Source organism: Sarcophilus harrisii, chromosome 6 (genome assembly GCF_902635505.1).
Source record: "Sarcophilus harrisii chromosome 6, mSarHar1.11, whole genome shotgun sequence".
Classification (NCBI taxonomy): Eukaryota; Metazoa; Chordata; class Mammalia; order Dasyuromorphia; family Dasyuridae; genus Sarcophilus; species Sarcophilus harrisii.
The window spans coordinates 160,677,274-160,700,712 of NC_045431.1; the positions used below are offsets into that span (position 1 = coordinate 160,677,274).

General features: G+C 36.5%; 1 protein-coding gene across 1 annotated transcript in view; it reads right to left on the reverse strand.

Annotated features, from left to right (window-relative positions):
* Positions 1–20,553, reverse strand: part of MTHFD2L (methylenetetrahydrofolate dehydrogenase (NADP+ dependent) 2 like) — a 127,206-nt gene extending 106,653 nt beyond the window's left edge. The window contains exon 1 of the mRNA XM_023505699.2: positions 20,370–20,553. Coding sequence (XP_023361467.2) covers positions 20,370–20,482 — 113 coding nt within the window. The 5' untranslated portion in view covers positions 20,483–20,553. The remainder of the gene's footprint in view (positions 1–20,369) is intronic.
* Between the last annotated feature and the right edge of the window lie 2,886 nt (positions 20,554–23,439).

Here is a 23,439-nt window from a genome sequence, read left to right on the forward strand (position 1 = left end):
GCATTGAAAGAAGCTAAAACTCCAAATGGTAAAATGAGGATGAATATAATACCTACTATTTTCTAGACACTGTGCTAAGAATGTTTACAAATGTTGTCTCATTTTATCCTCACAATAGCCCTGGAAGCTAGGTGTTATTATTATCCCATTAAACAGTTGATTAAACTAAGGTGAATAAAGGTTAAATGATTTGCCCAGATTCACATATTTACTAGGCATTTGTGGTGGAATTTGAACTCGTATCTTCACTCCAGACCCAGGTCTCTATCCAGAACTTTAACAATTGTCCCCAACCCTATCCCTACTTAGTCTGAGAATGTAGGCTGTCATTTACTGATATTAACATTATTAGTACCTAGTCTCTCACATGTCCCCACTCTACCCCATTCCTTAAATTTGATTCAGTATCTGATTAAAGTTGTCTACTTTTTCAAGCATTAATTATCTTCCTATTAGGGAAAAGCTTCAGGTAGTATAAGGCTATTCATTTTGTAAACAATAAAGTGCTATGTATAAGTGCAAGATATTATAATTTAATACATATAATGTCATCTTATATAATATTATCATATATTATGTTAAGTATATATTATGTCACATAATATAATTATATATATTATAATTAATGTATTAATATATAATTAATATAATATGTTAATATTTCTTATGATAGGCTATGTATGATTTGTTTTCATTATTATTACTATTACTACTACTATTATTATTATTATTATCAGACAGCATCTTCTTAGACCTTCAATTGGGTTCAACATATTCAAGCCTTAGTACAATCTTAGTTTTAGTGGGGGTCTTAGTTTTTTGTGTATTTTTTTTACTGGACTTTGTTTGATCACTCTCCTTCTGGACATAGAGCCTTTTCCCTGGAAGACATAGAGAGTCCTTTGAAGCATTACTTTGTAAGTTAGTTCTTGTTGTTCTTCCTGCAGTGAGTTCTGTGGACTGAGGAGACATTCATTTTGTTTGGATGAAGTGAGAAGAGAGGTGAACTGCTGAGTTTTTTCCAGGTAGGTGTTGGACTAAAAGATCTCTTGTATACTGTCTGCTTCTAAGATACTGGGATTTTCTCTATCAAGAACCTTATAGGAGAAATATAACCAGAGCATGGACAAAAAGTGATATCAGTAAGTGGGAAGGCCCACTATTAATAATGGTTATACTGGCCTGCATAAAACTGTAGATCTAGCTACTTCAAGCTAAGGGGTTGGATGAATTGGTTCTTTGGGTCATTAAACACTCCACAAACCTCTAGGATGCTTCAGCAGATTGTTAAAAGTTCTAGTGAGGCAAGATTCCTGGAAATGGAGTAGCAATACAACCTCCCCCTTAATCTGAGATCCCCTAAAGGCTTGTTATGAAGGTAAATGTCCCTAATTACAGAATGGGTTTCACCCTTGTGTATATTCATGCAGACTTAACAATAACCTAACATAAACTATAAGAGCTTCATCTACTTCTATTCAAATTGGTTATTTTATTTATTTATCAAATAATTGGTGCTAGTAAAGGCAATGGAAGATAGTCACATATGGCAACTATGTGGCAACTATATGTAAGATGTCTTGACAAATCATTTCAAAACTCATATATTTTGTAGCAAAAATCCCATGAATTTCTGAAGGATGGCAGAAATTTTAGGGAATGGCCAATATCCATAAAAGTCTGAAAAGCTTTTCATTCAAGAAATATTTATTGTTGTACTAAGTGTCCAAAATATAAAAACAAATACAACAGAACTCATCCCTCAAGAAGCTTACATTTTATTAAGAAGAAATAACAGGAATGTAGATAAACACATAAAGACATACACATGAAGTGCATGGAAAGTAAATGAAGATAATTTCTAGTGAGGGGAGAACATTAACAACTAGGAGAATTAAGGAGAGGTCTCATATAGGAGGAGGCATGAGTTGAGCACTGAAGGAAGATAAAGCTGTATAAGATATGAGAGGAGGAAATATATATATACATACATAATACACACATACACATCACAAATGGGGCACAGCTTATGCAAATACACAGTCATAAATGCTAGAATGTCATGTATAGGAATTCTGGACTGGGTCTGATTCTACTCAGGAGATGATTTTTACATCAGGAGATGTCAAAAGTAGGAGCTTTTTCATTCTCCAACTGATAAATGGTCAAAAAATATGAACAGACAATTTTCAGACACAAATTAAAACCATTTCTAATCATATGAAAAGGTGCTCTAAATTACTATTGATCAGAGAAACGCAAATTAAAATAACTCTGAGGTACCACTATACTCCTCTCAGATTGGCTAAAATGACAAGAAAAGATAATGATGAATGTTGAAGGGGATTTGGGAAAACTGGGATACCAATACATTTTTGGTGGAGTTGTGAACTAATCCAAACATCTGTAGAGCCATTTGGAACTATGCCCAAAAGGTAATCAAACTGTGCATACCTTTTGATCCAGCAGTGTCTCTACTGAGCCTGTATTCCAAAGAGAACACAAAAAACAAAAAGAACCCACATATGCAAAAATGTTTGTAGCAGCCCTTTCTGTAGTAGCAAGAAACTGGACATTGAGATATATACAGGTATCCATATACATACAAATAGACACATATATACATACACACATAAAAACACATGACCATGTACACATATATTCCCTTTTCTCAGGATGCTCACTTGCAATTATCTCTAGAAATCTCAATAAAGATATATTTAAAATATACAAAATTTAAAATGTAAAAAATATATTTATTCTCTTGGGATATCACTTGGAATCTATTCCCAGATCTAGGAAATTTGATCAAAATCAACCTTCTCTTTTTGCATGCAGGTAAGCAAAACAATCTGCACTCCACAGACTGTTGGAATGTATGCAGCCTAGCTGTTTACTTTTATAAACAGTCAAAGGATCCTACTGGTTGTTCTCAATGGATGATGCTAGATCTTAGCCCACTGTCACATCTATGACCTTATATCTTTCTATAAAGTTTCCTTGCTTGTCACTTCAGCATTAAGTATGCAAAGAATAACAAAAATGCAAATTAGTTAATTTTGAATTTGAGTGATTCCATCTTAGTTTTAATAAATCACACAATTGAATTAATATGCTGAATAATGTTTGAACAGATGTTTCTTTCTACAGTTTATTGCCTGTGGAAACCCTGAAAATAAAAAATGTGTGAGCACATATGTCTGTGTATGCAATGACCTTTCTTTGTATCCCCACTGTTGATATTTTTTTTTGGGGGGGGTATAAATGTGTGTTGGCCCTTTTTTATGTTTGCATTGATTAGCACAATGCCTGGTACATAGTAGGTGCTTAATAAATGCTTACTAATTTGACTTGCCAATATCAGACAAGCCTGTTTTACTTGTTTGTACCATGCAACCCATGTCCTGCTTCGTCTGCACCCATATCTTCTTAAAGCAGAAGTTTTCTAACTAGGATGTTGTTTTTCTGTACTACCATGCATTCCTGTAATTAATGTGGTCAATTACAATAAAATAAGCATTTTTATTCCTTTTTTATATAAAAGAAAATCTCATTGAGTTTGTATTCAAAGATGTAATCTCCATGTATCTCTCTTGAGTCACAAATAAAAGGGAAAAAAATGTTCACTAACAATGACAAAAGAATTTAAATGTAATGCAAGAAGGGATTAATTCTTCCTTTTTACCTCTTTCCTAGCATTTAGTACAATGCCTGGCACATATTAGGCCCAACATAAATATTTACTGATTAATTGTAAAACGTATTTCATTTTTCTATGAGTATCCCCATAATCAAAAAGTTGCCTGGTATAATTCTTAATAAGTACCCATTAGCACTTAAAATTTGCTTGTTGTTCACCTGAATAAAATACAGGAAGAGTAAATAGCAATTCTTGTTTCTTGTAGTTTTTTTTTTTCTTTTGTCTGATTTTTCTTACACAACATGACAAATGGGGAAATATGTTTAAAAGATCTGATTGCTTGTTGTCTTGGGGAGGGAAGAATTAAGGGGAAGAAAAATTAGGAACACAAAGTCTTATAATATTAATATTGAAAACTATCTTTACATGTATTTGGAAAAATAAAATACTATTGAGGGAAAAAAGTAAATAGCTAAGTAATGACACTTATTTGTTTGTTGTTTTTTTATCTAAAAGGATTAGCTCAGAAAACTGTCTTATTTAAAAAGGCTGTGAGGTTGACATCCAGCATAGGCTCAGACACTGGCGGGTCATCAAACTGAGGGGCCTCTAAAAGGATTAGCTCAGAAAACTGTCTTATTTAAAAAGGCTGTGAGGTTGACATCCAGCATAGGCTCAGACACTGGCGGGTCATCAAACTGAGGGGCCTCTAAAAGGATTATCATCAATATCAAGAAGTCTGGGTGATGACTTCAAGGGCTACAAAGAGAGACTTTGATCTGGGAGTTATTTCTCAACAAGATTGATATGAACAGATCATGCAAAGCTCTCCCTGAGCCATTGGCAATCCTGTTGCTGTTTGTTTCATTTACATGCTTGGCCTTCAAGCAAATAAAATTACATTAAAATAAACAGAAATTAAGTGTGTGGCTGACTTTCAACAGTAGGGTAGCTATTTCATTTTCTGGCTAATCCTTTCATTTTTTTTCAAACAAATCAAAACTTTCTCTCCTAAAATGAACTTAGAAATTAATGGAAAATCCCTTTGTTTGCTAATAAGTTCCAGGCCAATATTGTTCAGCATGTAATTCACTTGTTTTAATATCCTATCTTAATTGTAGATGTTCTAAAATTAAATTGATTTTAGGGCTTTATGACTAATAGAAAGTAAAGGAAAAAAGTCCCTATACTTCCTATCAGTTCACTGGAGGCTCTATTTATACATGGTTCAATGCATTGTAGCTTCAGGCAAATTCAAATATTTTAAACTTAATCTACTATTAGCAATATATAATGTGCAAGCTCAGCATCAATTAATTTGGAATAATATGAATCATTTATACCATTCTGTGAGATAATATGTTGTGTGATTTTTTAAAAATAAAAATACACTGACTTAAAGCAGTTTTCTTAATGCATCACTATTGAATTAGTCTAACGATGATATGTAATTTCACCACAAGAGACTCTCTTTTCACAGCACAAAAAGCTAAATTTACCTTTTCAGACTCCAAAGGTACAACATAGTAACTCTCAAAACAGCAACAGCTCTGGTAGGTAAAAACTAATGCTGACTTTTGATCGAGGAAAATGATGAATGAAAAATTACATTTATTAAATTATTGCCTAATAATAATTCATAGGAGTAACAAGGTAGCCTAGAATCAGGAAGAATCATCTTCATGAGTTCAAATCTGGAGTTCTAATTACCCCAATATCTTAGCCAAGAAAACCTCAAAAGGGCTCATAAAGAGTCAGACAAAACTGAAATGACTGAACAACACGTTTCAGTTAGTTACTAGACATTGAAGTGTTAAATAAAAAAGCAAGACAGCCCTAGTTCTCAGGGAGCTCACATTCCAATAGGGAAGCTAACATCTACGAGGGTTTAGTTGCAGGAAAGATGGAAAGGGCCAGGTGGTCCCCACACTATAAAAACAAGGTAGATGTTAATGTATCTTCTAATGTATCATCCCCTCCATTCTTTCTCTCAGATATAATTGGTTTCCTTTGCCTCTTTGTGACATGTAGTACCCCCACTTTACCCTTTTTCTGGTACAATGTCCTTTCCACCTCTAGTTTCTAGAACAAGGTATACATGTATTCTTTATACATCTTTATAGCAGAAATATAGTTCCCAAGATTTCTTTTTACCTTTTTAGGTTTCTCTTGAGTTCTATATTTGTAGATCGAACTTTTTGTTAAGTTCTGGTTTTTTCATCAAAAATAGGTGAAATTCGCTTATTTCGTTGAATGACCATCTTCTTCCCTGGAAAAAGATGCTCATTCTGGCTGGGTAAGTTATTTTTGGTTGCATACCGAGTTCCTTAGCCTTTCGGAATATCATATTCCAGGCCCTTCGATCTTTTAATGTGGATGCTGCTAGATCCTGGGTGATCCTTATTGTGGCTCCTCTATATTTGAATTGGGTTTTTCTAGCCACTTGGAGTATTTTTTCCTTCGTTTGAGGGTTCTGGCATTTGGCCACTATATTTCTTGGTGTTTTGATTTTAGGATCCCTTTCAGTAGGTGATCGATGAATTCTTTCAATGTCTATTTTACCCTCTGTTTCTATGACTTCTGGGCAGTTCTCTTTGATAATTTCCTGGAAAATAGTGTCCAGGCTCTTTTTTTCATCATATTTTTCTGGGAGTCCAATAATTCTCAGATTGTCTCTCCTAGACCTATTTTCCAGGTCTGTTGTTTTCCCAAGAAGGTATTTCACATTTTTCTCCATTGTTTGATTTTTTTTGGTTTTGCTTGACTGATTCTTGTTGTCTCCTTAAGTCATTCAATTCCATTTGTTTGATCTGATTTTCAATGAAGTATTTTCTTCACTCACTTTTTTTATATCTTTTTCTAATTGTCCAATTGAGTTGTTTTGTTCTATGGAATTTTTTTCCATTTTGCCAATTTTATTTTTTAGAGAGCTATTTTCTGTTTCCAGTTCAATAATCCTATTTTTCAAGGATTTGATTTCTTTATCCATTCTGTCTTTAAGTGAGTGGGATGACTTCTCCAGACTCTCTTACCAAGTCTCCCTCTCCTTTTCTAATCTTTCTTCTAGCTTTCTTGTGAGAGCCTTTTTAATTTCTTCTATGAGATTCATCTGTGCTGAGGAACATATGATCTCCTCCTGTGGGGATTCACCTGGAGACAGTCTGTTTTTAGTCTCCTCAGGGTTTAGAGTCCGCTCTCTGTCCATATAAAAGCTGTCAATGGTTAAGGTCCTTTTCAATTTTTTGCTCATTTTGTCAGAGAAGAATCAAAGACAAACTAGCAAAGAAAAAAAGAAAGAAACCCCAAAAGGAATCTGCTTTCTTTTTTGGGCTGGGTGGTGTTACTGAGCTTCCTCTACAGACTACAGAGGGGAGGGGAAAGGAGGAAGGGGGCAGGGAGGAGGAGGGAAGGGGGCGTTGCAACGAGGCCCTAACAGGACAGCCATGGCTGTGCTGCACCTGCACTCTGAGACTCTGAGAGCATGCTGAGACACTGTGAGGGAGGGGTGGCCGGGTCCGGTGAGACTCCAGCTGTTTGGAGTTGTATTCTTCACCCCCCCACCCCCCACCCCCGTGTTTTTAGCTTCTCTGCTGGGCTACTGACTTGCTGCCAGGGCAAAGTATCGAATCCTGTAGCAAAGCTCTCTCCACAGAGAAGGCTGAGATCACACCCCACCCCCCCTCCGGTCTGCTCGGCTGTGAGCTGCCTGCTGAGCTCGCGCTGCTTCTGCTGCCCTCAGCCTGTGCCTGATCTAAAATTTCCCCGCCCTCGAGAAAAAACAGACCTTTCCTGCAGAGTTTCAAGGATATCTTCTCTTGGTAACTATTTGTGTTTGTTTTTTTTCAGTCAAGCATTCATTCAGAGGCTTGTCATGAAATGGATTCTGAGAGAAAACGCGGAGCTTATGCAGCTGTGGCCCTCCTCTCTGCCATCTTGGCCAAAGTCCCCCATATACATTTCTAACACTGAATCACTTGATAATAGTGTCAAGAATTTTATTTTCAAAGTAACTAAAGCTATTTAAGAGCTTTTATAAGAATTCATGAACACTGCAGAAATCTGGATGATCATTGTTAAGAGGTAAGCTGGAAAGAGGGACTTGAATGTGGGGATTCTGTGGGTCTTGGGTTCATGGTCCTAGGAAACATCCCCTGAGGTTTGGGAGGAGATGTAGTGGTTTTGAATGGATGGGTTTGTGAAAAACTCGTCTTTTCTTTTAGGTATCTTGTTTTCTCTATTAATGGTGCTTGGAAGATATTGTTTCCTCAAATAACAGCTGCAGAGACTGGTTTGAAAGCAATGTTAATAATAGATAAATATGCACTGAGTAGGAGATAAAGTTAGGAGATGCAGTAGATAGAACACTGGGCTTGGAATCAGGAAAACTCATCTTCCTGAGTTCAACTCTGGCTTCAGACAGTATTTTTGCCTCAGTTTGCTTATCTGTTGAATGAACTAAAGAAGGAAAAGGCAAATATGGAAACTGTATAGCAGCATAGATAACAAAAACTAACTCACTTATAAAGAAATTAACATTTAATTCCCAAGTAAACTTTTTCTAAATCATAGACAGAAAGAAACCACCCAGATGAGAATCAAGACACCTTTTTTCAAATCCAGGCTCTGGTACTGACTAGCTGGGAACCTTAAGTTAGTCAGAAATTCTCTGGTATTCAGCTGTTATTATTTGGTAAAAATGATATTAAATTGAAGTATCTGAGTTTTTCCAGCTCTAAGGTCTAATAATGGTATCTTGAAAAAGAGAAAGAAATAGCAATTTGATATGAAAACCCACAATTTGTTTTTGTCTGCTTGGCAAGAGTATTATCAAGACACATTTTAAAAATGAAAGAAATGATGTGCCAGATGTAAGAACAATTACAGCTGCATGCAAGAGACAAAAAAGAAAAGAAACAGAGAGAGAGAAAAAGATAGTGAGGTGGTGAGGAAGACTGACAGGTTAAAATGCTCATGAATTAACAAAAGAAAATTCAGATTTTTAAAGTGTTTAATCAGAGCCCCTCCCAGACCAGCCTCAACAGAATCTGCTGCAGAAATAGAAGCTGACTATTAGGTTCGGGCCTGAGAATAATCTTACTATATCATTATTCCCCTTTAAGGATTCTTCCCTGGCCCAATAAGATCAAACTGAGAAAGGAGGAAAGGAATGAAATGTATTCTTTCAAAGATGGCCCAGCCCTTCAAGGCTCTAACCAAAAGACTCTCCCTACATTCCATCCACCCTGCAAAAAATAGCAGATGCTGATTAGATACAAAGAAAGAAAGGAAAAGCTCTACTAGAGAAAATGGAGTGGTGGGTCGATGTACTTGGAAATCCTACTGCTGAGTAAAACAAGATTGAGACCTAGCTTGGATTAGCTCTGTCTCACCAAAAAGTACTCGTCAGGGACACAGGCCTGGAAGCCCTATGGGTCCTAGTGGCAAGAAGGCTGAGGTTCCTGATGGCAAGGAGCCTGACATCCAATTCTGGTGCAGTAAGACATCACATCAAAGGATTATCATTTTAGAATTGGTATCATTTAGATTGGTGATGAGAAATCATCTGGTGTCTCTCCTTTTTTTTTTTTTTTTTAACATATAGGAAACAGGCTGAAAGAGATTTAGTGACTTGCTCAAGATCATACTAGATAAGGACAAATAAAAAACAACTGAATTCAATACCCCAGTATTCAATAAAGTCAAGAACACAAATAAAGCCCAGATTGGATAAGAAGTGCTAGAAAAATTGAAAAGCAATTTAACAAGAAGAAAGTTTAAATCAAGATGTTCTAAAATCTACAATACATTTAAAATGGATAACATGTGACCTGAATATTAAAAATGTTATACCATAATTATCACAGGCCATCTTTTCTGCTTTGGCAGCCTATCTTCTATTTATAAATTGTGTTTAGACTTGTCACTATGTATAATTGTAAAGTATTTCTTATTTTCCATGATTTATTAGGAAAGCAGACAGGAGGTATACATGTGTATGTTTGCATTATTATGTATGTGCTATAATATAATAGTACACACACACACATGTATATATATATATATATATATATATATATATATACACATACATGTATAAAATAACATACATGCCATAGTTTATTAAAGGCAGGGAACATATATATATGTGTAAACATATATACACACATGTATAAAATAACATACACACCATAGTTTATTAAAGGCAGGGAGCATATATGTGTGTAAACATATATATATATATAAATGTATGTGTATACATACATATATTTATACATATGTATTACAAGTCACATATAATGTATATATATAATACATTAATGTATATATGATATATAATTGCATTATCTATATAGTTATGCATATATACACACATATAAATATAATGATATATTATAGGCAAGTGGTTCACATGGGTGTATGTAAATATATGCACATATGAATATTCATTTATTACACATGCATGTGTAATATATGCACATTTGTGTGTACATGTGAAATATATGGTGTATATATATACTTCCTTATGTGATTTACTATATGTATATTGCATGCATAGGTATATTACATATACATAAGAAAATATATATGTACATATATTATATATACATACATACATCTAAGTGTATACTTCCTGCCTGGATTTATAGATGTATGTGTATACACGCACATTTTTTAATATATGAGATGTGTGTGTGTGTGTGTGTGCATGTGTGTACCCACATCTACAACTGAGAAGTTTTTCCAGCTTCTCTACTCCATGTAGAACCACAAACAAAAGGAACCCAGATTCAAGGATGAAGATGATGCTCCAGACCTTTGTTCACTAGGACAAGCACTTTCTGAGAGTGGTGCAGGTTCTGAGCAAAGCCACCATGGTAAGTCTGTGATTAATCCAACTGTCTGGAATTACAATGGCTCACATTTCCATAATGTTTTAAAAGTTGCAAAGCACTCTACATGTGTTATCTCTTTTGACCCTTACAACAAGCCTGGAAGGGAAATCATATTATCTCTCCTTTATGGATGAAGAAGCTAAAGCTGAGTAAAGTAAAATGACTTGCCCAAGATCATACAACAAGTATTTGAGTTCACATTTGAACTCAGATAGCTGATTCTGTCCAATTTCAGGATCAGTACTAGGCCATTATGAAATGTACAGAGTAATCTTTCTGAGAAGAAATGTCTTTTGCCTTCTTTTATATCCCAAGCATTTAGTACAGTGTCTGACAAATGATATATTTAATAAATGTTTATTATCTTATAAACCTGCTTAAACTAAGAAAGTTATTTGACTACTATAACCCTGCAATTTAGATACTCACAACAACTGTGAGAGGTTGATACTATTATTTTCTGCATTTTTACAGATGAGGAACTGAGACAAGAGTTAGATGACTTGTCCTGAGTCAAGCTAATAAGTCTCTGACACAGGATTCTAACTTACACTGTCCTGACTCCCAAGTTCACTGATGTATGCACTACACAGATAAAAAAGTTTGTTTGAATTCTTGAATATTAAATGACTTAGTTTCTTGAAGACACAACAAAAACCTCATTTTCCCATGATAATGGTCAAAATAAGTTATCAGTATAATCCTGAATTTAAAGACAATGCCACTCATAAAAATAAATAGACCTAATTTTGGTCTCAAATTTATGTTTTTAAAATTATTTCAAATGATTGCTATTTCATGAAAGAATGAAAGAATTGTTTCAGCATGGTTTATTTACAGTGTTCTATCAGATCCTCAAAACTCAGAAAACAAACCTAAGAAAACATTTTATTTCATTCAAATAGCTGAAAAATCTGTGATGTTTGGTTTCTGTTGCTGTGTTGTTTAAAGAGAATCAAAATGAGCAGTGTGGTGAGGTTTGTCAAATGAAATAAAGGTCCCTTTTTAAGAGATAAAATAATATTTTAATTCACATTCCAGGACAATCAGAATCAGATTTTACACTCATATCTATCAGGAAAAAATTAAATTCCTGACAGTTTTATTTGATTACTTTAAAAGAAATAAACAATAACAAAAATACAAAGCTGGGGATCAGTGGGAAGGGAGGAAGACAGTGGTGGACTCTGGAAGGTGGAATCTCTTCTCTCTGCTGCTCCTACAAGAGAAAAGAGAAACTAATGAGCATCAACACACTGTCTTGTACCTTCCCACCTAAGACCCACAATTCTACTTCCTGTATTATTCTTTTGGCCGACCTCTTCAATTGATAGGGTGTCCATTACCAAAAATAGAAGACTGATTATTCAGCCTTCAAAAAGAGACATACAAAGTGATTCAACAGGAAAAATAATTTTATGTGAATCACAGAGAAAAGGATGTTACCCTAGGAAATACCATCACCAACACTTTAAAAAAAATTATGTGCAATTTTAACATATATGTAACCTCATCACCAATCTACATCTCTTAATAAAGACCATGGCAGAAATTTTCAACCCTAATACTTAATCCATTCAAAGACACATCATTAAACCTCTGAGTCTGTTTCCACATGTGTAAAATTGTGATAATCATACTTGCAATATCAAGTTCACCTGGCAGTAGCTGAAAGCAGCTACAGAACATAATAGACAGAAAGCTGGACTTGGAATCAGAAAGAGCTGAATTCAAATCCTACCTCAGGCATTTACTAATTGTGTGACCCTAGACAAGTCACTTAAATTCACTCAACTTCAGTTTCCTTATCTGTAAAATGGAGAAAATAATAGTACCTCTTTCATTAGGGTTATTTTGATCAAATGAGCTAATATCAGTAAAGTATTTTGCAAATGTTAAAGTATTATATAATGATAGCTATATTATTATATGTGCAAATGAGTTAAAGTATGTTGAACATTTTAAAGTTAAAAATAATTACTATTATATAACTTGAAAAAAAAACCCATCCTTATTCTAACATAAAAGACAAGCCAGAAACCAATATAAAGGACTAAAAGCAGTTATCAGCAAATTCTTGAGAGAATAAGTTTGACTGAAATAATTTCTTACCTCATGTTACAATTGGAATTCACCATTCTCCAATTGAAAAATGGTCAAAGGATATGAACAGACAATTCTCAGATGAAGAAATTGAAACTATTTCTAGTCATATGAAAAGATGCTCCAAGTCATTATTAATCAGAGAAATGCAAATTAAGACAACTCTAAGATACCACTACACACCTGTCAGATTGGCTAAAATGACAGGAAAAAATAATGATGATTGTTGGAGGGGATGCGGGAAAACTGGGACATTGATGCATTGTTGGTGGAGGTGTGAACGAATCCAACCATTTTGGAGAGTAGTTTGGAACTATGCTCAAAAAGTTATCAAACTGTGCATACCCTTTGATCCAGCAGTGTTACTACTGGGATTATATCCCAAAGAGATTATAAAGAAGGGAAAGGGACCTGTATGTGCACGAATGTTTGTGGCAGCCCTTTTTGTAGTGGCTAGAAACTGGAAACTGAATGGATGTCCATCAGTTGGAGAATGGCTGAATAAATTGTGGTATATGAAAATTATGGAATATTACTGTTCTGTAAGAAATGACCAACAGGATGATTTCAGAAAGGCCTGGAGAGACTTACACGAACTGATGCTGAGTGAAATGAGCAGGACCAGGAGATCATTATATACTTCAACAACAATACTAGATGATGACCAGTTCTGATGGATCAGGCCATCCTCAGCAACGAGATCAACCAAATCATTTCTAATGGAGCAGTAATGAACTGAACTAGCTATACCCAGAAAAAGAACTCTGGGAGATGACTAAAAACCATTACATTGAATTCCCAATCCCCTATATTTATGCACACCTGCATCTTTGATTTCCTTCACAAGCTAATTGTACAATAATTCAGAGTCTGATTCTTTTTGTACAGCAAAATAATGTTTTGGCCATGTATACTTATTGTGTATCTAAGTTATATTTTAATATATTTAACATCTACTGGTCATCCTGCCATCTAGGGGAGGGGGTGGGGGGGGTAAGAGGTGAAAAATTGGAACAAGAGGTTTGGCAATTGTTAATCCTGTAAAGTTACCCATGTATATATCCTGTAAATAAAAGGCTATTAAATAAAAAAAAAAAAAAAAAAAAAAAGGAATCTGGATGATAAAGCGTGCTGCCCATCTCTTGACAGAGACATGATGGAGTCAAGCAGAACGAGACAACATTTTTGGATATGGCAAATACATGGATTTATTTTACTTGATTAAGCTTAAAAAAAAATACAATTGGAATTCAATGGTATCCATTAAATGAAAACTGAAGTAAATGGATCAATCCAGGGTTACATAGTCACAGAAAAGAGATATCCAGGCTAATCAATACATTACTGAAAATCCAATGGAGACCTGAACTATTGCCAAATTCAAATACAGGCTTGTGGAAACATTTAAGGCAAGCCACTCTCTCCCAGCCATAATCCAACTGTCCAAGGAAAACTCATTTAAACAATCACTTCAGCCTTTGACTTCCAAACTGTAACAACCAAGGGAAAGGAAGTGAGAGTTGGGAATGAAATTAGTAGTATCAAAGCAGAGTACTGATGAAACTATACTATTGTTAGCCTTGATCCACCACAAGCAAAAATTACTAAGTGATTTTGTTTAATTATATAAGTAATTATAGCAAGGGGATGGCAGAAAGATAATATCTCTCTGGGTTACAATTTTGCATAAGGCCAAACTGAGGGGGAAAAAAGTCTTAATTGTGTGAAAGAATGATTTAATGTGGGAGAAGGGGGGAGAATTAATTATTTCAAACCAGGAAGATACCTTCTACTAATGTCAATGTATATAGTCACTAAACTAGCCAGATTTAATGGCAGTGTAATATAGTTGAAAGAGTCCCCTAAACTTTTACAATGGAAAAAGAGCTGATAAGTCAATAAGCAGGTAAATGTTATTATGTGGGAGGCACTGTATTAAGCTCTGAGGATACAAAGAAAAATGACTCATTGTCTTCAAAAAGCTTAAATTATCACGGGAAGGGCAAGGGATAGGTTTCCTATAACAGGGAGCAGAAAGGGGAAAGCTAGATGGGCTACTGGTAAACTATGTGGAAGCCTGAGTCAAAATAAAAGAAAGGTAAGACTCACCTATTGGAGCTGGGAGATCCATGAGTGGAGAGGAGATGAAAGTAGGACTATGGTAAAAGAGTCACTCAGGAAATTGCTTGTTTTGCTTGGCTTTGGTTTTGGGGATGTGTGAGGAGGGCACTAATATGTATGTCTTGGGGATAGGATGTATTTATAAATAATAATTGTTAATAATAAATTATTGAATTAATTGGATCAATAGGACTAACCAACAAGAGACTTTAGGGAGAACTCAACAACACATAAATCAAATATCAAATCATAATGATCTTGATAGACTGCCCTAGTTTCTCTAGGTAGGTATCTGCCAGATAGAAGGAACTTGTCTCTGATTCCAAATCAGCAGGAAGTTTTCTATATCAATTCATGGCTAGAATTCTTTCCTTCCTCAAAATGCTGTTTCCTGACTTCCTTCAAGGCTCAACTAAAACTCCTCCTTTTACAAGAGGCTTTTCCTAGTCCTCATTAATGTTAGTGTCCTCTGTAAAGACTTCAGGAGCCTCCTTACCACATTAGTAATCTTGCACCTGTAATAAAAGTCCCACTTCCCCACCCTTCCCAGCAACCAGTGCTGAACCTTGGCCAAACAGGCTGGATGCCCCAGTGCCTGGGCCAGCTTAACCCAGATAAGAACTCTATTTCACAGTTTAAGATACTTAATTCCATTCAGGATCCCAACAGGTTTGTCTTTTGTCCATCCATCTTCAATAATACATTTTCTACAGATAATTCTTATTTGGTTTTTTGTTTTAGTTTTGTTGTCTTCTGGCACTTCACCTCCCAAGCCATACCAATTTTCTTCTCAGAAGAATCAGCTGATACTAGAACTAAAAGTCCATTTCTATCTTCAATTTAGAAAACAAAGGCTGGACCATATGCTACATGCTCCACTTTTCCCAACATCAGTGCTGTAACTACCTCTTCATCCTCCTTCCCCACCTTCAATCATTCACCCCTCAGGCTTTTATCCTGACAATATAAGTGATATATAAGGAAAATTTTTATCTTTCCCTTTACTGCTTTTTGGAATAAACCATTCACCCCTCAGGCTTTTATCCTGACAATATAAGTGATATATAAGGAAAATTTTTATCTTTCCCTTTACTGCTCTTTGGAATCTTAAATCTCACTCAAATACAATGAAAAAATTTTCCTTCTATGATTATGTTTGAATTAATCTGTATGTATAACATTTATAATATGGCTGTTTACATTGTTATCCCCTCCCCCACCAGACCGTGAGCTCTTCAAGGGCAAGGGTCTGTTTTTACCTTTCTTTGTATCCCCAGCACTTAGCAGAGTCCCTGACACATAGCAGCTGCAGAAGAGTGTGAGAAATGCAATGGTGGTTACTTTTTGCCATTTCTACCACCACATTTCTCACACTCTTCTCTTTCTCTACCACTGAACCTCATTACCATCACCCTCACTATTGTTACAGACCCTTCATTGTTCTTTCCACACAGCTGCAAGGGTGAAATTCTCAATCAGAGATCATCCTCTATTCAATGCGATCCTGTAGTTTCATATTTCCTCAGGGATCAAATACAAACTGCTCAATCTAGTATTTAGAGCTAAATCTCAATTTAGAGCTGTAACAACTTTTCTAATCCTAGAGATTTTCCTCAAAGGAATATTTCATACAACTTTGTATTCAAAGAAAAGACAATTAGCAATTTGCATGAAGTAAATGCCAAATAAATGATTCAATTACCATCATTCCCTTTGTTTCACTCTGGGGTCTAGACAAATAGACTTTATTCCTGTATACCCATTAAACACAACATCTGTCATTTCTGTATGTGTGTGTGTGTTTTTCAGACTGTCTTCCATACCTGGGATATATTACCTCACTTATTTTAGAATCCCTAGCTTCCTTCAAAATGATGCTCAAGTACTAACCTCTGAGACTTATTCCTCTAGGAACTAATACCTCATACTTCTTGTTAATTTTTGTACAGGTTTTTGTAAACAGATGTGTTTCCTCATATGAAATGTTAGGTTCTTGAGGACAGAGATTTTCATCTTTTTCTATCCCTAATGTCCAACACTGGGACCTGGTACACAACAGGTGATAAATGAATGCTTGTTGATTTTAATTCTGACATTCTGATTCTGAATTGGATTCACCAGCAGTTATTTGTAAATATGTCATTTTCTTTTAAACAAAATGAGATAGATATAAGACTTTGCTATGGATGCTTTAGGAATCTCTCTCAAAGTCATCAGAATACATAATACTCTGTAATGGGACCTACTTGCAATAAGCCTTTTTATGTCCTGTATTTAGATGATCAATCAGAAAGTTAGATTTTTATTTCCCAACTACGCAGAGATAGCTACATAATATGAAAAGAGCAAAGTTCTGAAATCAAAAAAACCTGAGTTTCAAATCTGATCTCAGATACCTACTAGCTGTATGATCCTGGACAAGTCACTAAAAATCTGTTTACCTCAGTTTCCTCCACTGTAAAATGGAGATGATATAAACAGCATCTGTCTCTCAGTGCTATAGTAAAAATCAAATCAGCGCTTAGCACAGTGCCTAGCACATAGTAGGTAATATGGACTTTGAAATGTGCTTATTCTCCTCCCTTATCAGAAAAAAACACATCCTGCTATTATCAGGCATAGCCAAATCCCAGATTATCCTGTTTTTAAACAGTGATGAAAGGATGGAACTCTTTATCAGCCTCCATTATCTATTCCTCCAATTTCTGACAATCTTTTAACAACCATTGAGATCTTCATATCTTCAGACAGGTTAGAACCCTGATTAGCTAGGTGAATTCCACCTGGCTCCTCCTTGATCCCTCCTACTGAGCTATCCAATTCTTCCCGGAACGTTCTTTACTCTCCTGAGAAACCCCCAAGGTCATATTTCCCCTATAAAAGAGGTGCTTAGGACGAAGATCTTTGCCAAATCCTTTTCAGGACTAAGCTGGCAAAGAGATACTCTCCCTCCTCATAGCACCTTTCCTTTGATGGTGTCTTTCTCCTTACTATAGTTAACTCTGGTTAGTCTGCTAAATTATTTTATGAATTTGGATTGCCAGTCAATAGTGTATTCACACCTCATGGCATATTCCTTTAATGGTTTCTTCCAAATCTCTTTCCTAGCTAACTATAGCTTTCCTAAATCTGTTTCATATTTACCATCCTGGTGCCTATTTACCCCCTCACTTTGTCTTCTCTTAAATAAAGTTATCTGTGATACAGAGAAAGCCCTTGTGAATTTGTCATATGTGTATTTTGAACTAGGAATTGCTACTCTGACCTCATCAGTAGGCAGTAAAATAAAGTACATAAAATAATTATTATTATTATTATCATTACCCACTCCACTCCCCTCATTCTGGGTGAGTTTCCAATGTTTCTCTTTCTGAGCCAAGTTGGCTGATAACAGGGAACCCAGAGCAGATGCAACATAGGTACTAATGGGAAAATCCTTCCTACATACACTTACCCAGAGATCCCAGATCACCTGATGGCTGCCCCAGGCTCACTTTAAGGGTTTAAAAAAAAAAAAAAATCTGTATTCCTGAGCAGAAAACAGTGATTGAGCCTTTAGCCCTTTTCTTTCTTGGGTGGAACAGTGAGACAAGTTGAACAGACATGAATTATAATGCAAACAGATTTCGTTACATTGTATTTCCCCAAAATCTCCTGCCTGACCCTTTCAAACTTTCTTGTTACTCTCAAGGGGTCACCATTTTTCCACTCATCTCGGCTTTTACAATCATAGGATCATCTTAGACTCACCCAATACAGAGCATTAGTTGCCAAATGAAGTTGATTTTACCAATCCCCTTAAACTATCTTTTCTTCCTAATCGCATGACCACCACTCTAGTTCAGATACTCCCACCTGAATTGTAGCAATTATTCCTATTTTATCTCCTTCACCCATCTGTCACTCATCTCCAATCAGCAATCCACTTAAACTGTCAAAGCACAAAGCACAGGTCTCACATTAATTCCTTTATCCAAGAGACACCAGGAGTTTTCTAAAGACTCAAGAATCAACTATTTAATTTTTACCTTGTTTTAATTTCTATTTTTGTACACTTTACTTCAGGGTAACTAGGAGGTGCAGTGTATAAAGTGCCTTGCCTGGAGGCAAGAGGATTCTTTTTCCTTAATTCAAATCTAGCCTCAGAGACTTGCTAGCAGTATAATCCTGCGTAAATCACTTAATTAATCCTATTTGTCTCAGTTTCTTCATCTGTAAAATGAGCTAGAGAAGGAAATGGCAAACCCACTTCAGTATCTTTGCCAATTGCTGTTCACTTTGCCAAGAAAACCTCAAAAGGAGTCAAGTGAAAACAATTGAACAATGACCCTAAAATGTACAACAGGTTACTTAAATCCAGTCAGTGGATGGAGTTCTGGACTTGGAATTAGGAAGATCTATGTCTGTCCGTCTGTCTCTCTCTCTCACTTTCAATTACTGAATGTTTACTTTGTTTTTCTCTTCGGATCTCCTTCATTGGAAAAAAAAAAAGAAAGAACAAAGAAAAGTAAACCCTCCCAGCAAATGAATTCATCTCTTTCCCCGCTAGGTTTCCTCATTTGTAAAATGAGGGGGAGTGCTAGTAATACTACTTAAATTTACAGGGCTATTGTGAGTCAGTGATATATATATAATTAGCAGAACTACCGAGTGGCAGTAAATAGAAAAAGCCTGGAGTCAGAGGAAAACTATAATTCGAATTTGGCCTCAGACATTAAGTGTATAACCTTGGGCAAGTCTTGCCTCGGTTTCCTCATCTGTAAAATTAGCTGGAGATGGAAATACCAAATCACTCCAGTATTTTTGCAAAGAAAACCCCAAATGGAGTCAGGAAGGGTCAGCCACGACTGAACATAAACAATAAAAGTCTTTATCCTAGAGTGTTGTCCTCAAGTAAATCTATATAAACCGATATAATACATACTAAACATAATATAGCTACATCTAAAAACATGCTCATTTTCTTTTCACTAATGGGATTTGGAGTCAAAAATGTGCTCTGCCTTATTAATAAACCAATCATTCAATATTTATTCATTACCCACTGTGTACCAGACCCTGTTCTAAGGCTGGGGCTCAGAAGGTAGTAAGAAACGACCCAAGTAAGGGCTGGTACTTCCATTAACCCAGGAACTAACTCCGAGGTGCGTGGATTTGAACGTCTTAAATTCGGTATATTTCAACAAAAGGCACTTTGGAAGGAAGGGAACTTGGAGAAGTGTAGATCCAGATTCAGCTAGCGCCCTCTCACAAAGCCCCACATCCCCCGCCCCCCTCTCGCTGACGTGACCGGGACCGAGAGCGGGACCGTGACCGGGCCGGGGTCGGAGGCAGGCAGCAGCGGAGGAGGCGGAACGCGCAGTGCCCAGGGATCTAACCCCCGCAGAAACTGTAACAATCTTCGCCGGCAGGATTTCCCATTCCTCCCCCGCCGGGCGGAGCTCCCGGTGTGCCGACCCGCTCCCGGGCACGTTCGCCAGCACGCCGCCTCGGCTAGCCGACAGGCCCGGCCTCCGGTTCTGACCCCACCTTCCTTTCCGCTCCTCCTCCCAAGGCAAGAACACCCGAGGGGTGCTGCCGGGCAATACGGGCCGCTGGGGCTGCTCCCTTACCTGGCGGCGCTGCTACAGAAGCTCCGGGACACGGAGCCGGCTTCCGCTCGTCCGACCAACAGGGAGAGGCCCCGGAGCAGAGCCCGGCCGCCCGCAGCGCCCGGCGCCGCCATAGCCTTGGCCTGGAGCCACCCAAGCTCCGCCTCCTACTCGTCCTCTCCGGCCTCGGCTAAGCCGAGCTCCGCCCCGCTCGGTGGCAGTGCCTTGGGTGTCTGCCAGCCTCCGAAAGACCCGAGGAGGGGGCTGCCCACTTTGTGCGGGGAGACCGGGAAGGAAGGCTGGCTTCTGCGGGGATTATTACCCTGGCCGACCCGCATCTCTTTGTTTTCAGTGCAGAGATCAGAGGCGGGGAAATTGGGGAGGGGCTCTCGCTTTCTCCCTTTGGACTCTTTCCTCTAGTTTCTTGGACTCTTTGAACCAAAGGTGGTCTTTCCAAAGTTCCCAGTGATCATCAAATTTTCTTGGTCACTCTGTGGCTCTGGACACCATTGACCACTGCTTGAATTTTGTGATATGACTTTGTCTCTCTTTTGGCCCTCTTAAAGGGGTCTGATGTATCTCTCCCCAGATACCCACCCCCCACCTCCACCTTCCTTTTTCTTGCATATAAATACATAGTGACTTCTCTGATTGTTTTTGTATCTGTATTTGGCACCCTGTAGCTGCTTAATAAACGCTAGTTGCTTAAGTGAATGAATGAATGTCCTGATTGACCTACCTAGTATCTCTCTCAGCCCGTGGTACCCTGCTAAAACTCAGATAACGGATAGCCTAAGCCTTTGTGGTTCACATGGTTCTTTTCACGTATTTTCCCATCTTAATATACTAGACACAAAGAGTACTTGGTAATTGTGGGTGTGATAGTCTGGGATGTATTTTCAAGTTCCCTAAATCTGTATCTCTTAACATCACTAACTAACCATCCTCTATGCAAGAATTTCCTTAAAAGTCTTAACCTCAACCAACACATAAGAGCAGCTAACCTGGGTGCTACATTCATGAGCTTTCTGAGACTGTGACAAAAATGTATTGAATATTTTTGGCCTGCAGAGAGCCCTGTGAGAGGTACCGAGAACTGGTAATGCAACAGAAATATATTGAGGATCCTTGAGCGGGAGAGGTGAAGCATCAGTGTTTATAACCAAGTAGCCAAGAGCAAACAAGAGAGATTTTTGTCAGCAAGTAGAAACCAATAAGCGACAATCAAGAAGTATTTGATTAACTCCATCCACATGCTCCTTGTAGAATGTAGTATGTACATAACTCCATCTAGAAATGAATGAAACAATTTCTTCTTGCAAGAAATTTACATTCTATCGAAGTAGATAACAAAGGAGTATATGTGTGTTTAACTATATACATATAAATGGATACATGTATGTAAATGTAAAATAAATATAAGGCAATAAATGCAAAGTAATTTGAAAAAGAAAGAGGGAACTAGCAGTTGACCAGACCAGGAAAGATTTCATTTAGAAAAAGAAAATTTCATGTGATGAGAAGGAAGTACATTCTAGGGATGGGGAGCAAATAGTAAAAGGCTACTGAGCAGACAGCATCATATGCGAAGGTCAGGAAAAAAAAAAGGTCAGTTTTGTTAGATTATAAAATAGAGGAGAAGAAATAATGTACAATGAACCTAGAAAAATGTTGAGCCAAGGTTGTGAAAGGTTTTTAAAGCTAGACAGGGAATTTGTTTCTAAATCTAGAGGAAATAGAGACCAGACTATTGAGTAGGGGATTGATGTGGACTTCATGGAAATCACTCTGGCTACATCTGTTGTACTTTCTCAATCTGATTTAGATGCCATTTCTTTTTTGCTTGTTTTAATTTATTTTCCTTTTCTGATAAATCATAAAATTAAATATACAAAAACCACTTTGCAGCTTGTGAACCAAAGATATTCACCAGATGGGGCCTGGAATGTGGGTAGTGTAAAAGAATTTTTTTGTATCAAAGGGTAGGGGAGATCTAGAAGGCTCAGATAGCTAACACTGAATTATTTCCCCCTATACCAGGATTTCTTAACCTGGCCTCTGTTAACTTGTTTTTTGTTTTAATGTTTTTATAATTTTATTTCAATATTAATGACTTCAATGTGAATTCAATATGAATGATTTCCATTCTATATATTTTATTGACTTAAAAAATTATTCCTAAAAGAAGTCCATCATACACATATACACACATGTTAAGAACCCGTGCCTTATAACAAAATAGTTCCATACTGGACTTGGCCAGTATGGAAATTTATTTTGCTAAAATATGCATTCTATCTACTGTACCACCTAACTGACTTCCCCAATTATGTGCAAAAACAGTTTTTAAAATTCATTTTTAAAAATTTTGAGTTCCAAATCTCTCCTCTTCATACTCCATCCTCCATTGAGAAAGAAGCAATTTAATATAGTTTATATATGTGCAGCCATGAAAAATATTTCCAAATTGGTCAAGTTTTGAAAGAAAGCACAGAGCCACCTTCAAGTTTTAAGAGTATGTTTAAGTCTGCATTTAGGCTCTGGCAGTTCTTTCTCTGGATATGTTTAATATTTTTTCATCATAAGTCCTTCAGAATTGTCTTGGATCATTATATTGTTGAAAATAGCTGTCATTCATAATTGATCTTTGTATAATTACTTGTTACTGTGTTATCTTGGCTGTGGCTCCATGATATATAAATTGTTACTTTATGGAAATATTATCTCTCTTCAATCCACTACAATCCACTAGACTAATTCTCAAAAAAAAATTTTTTTTCAGAAGTCTAGAAAAAAATATTTATTTGGAAAAGCAAAAGCATCAGAATATCAAGAGAATAAATGAAAAACAAAAACAAACAAAGTGACCCAGGAATGCCAGATCTTTACTGTATTGTAAAGTCATCAACTGTATTGTTAGTCATCAAAGCAATCTGATACTGGCTAACAAATAATAGTGGACCAATGAAATAGGTTAGATACCCAATACACAAAAGTAAATGATCATACTTAGTTAGGATTTGATAAACCCAAAGATCAAAACTTCTGAGACAAGAACTCACTATTTGATAAAATTTCTGAGAAAACTGGA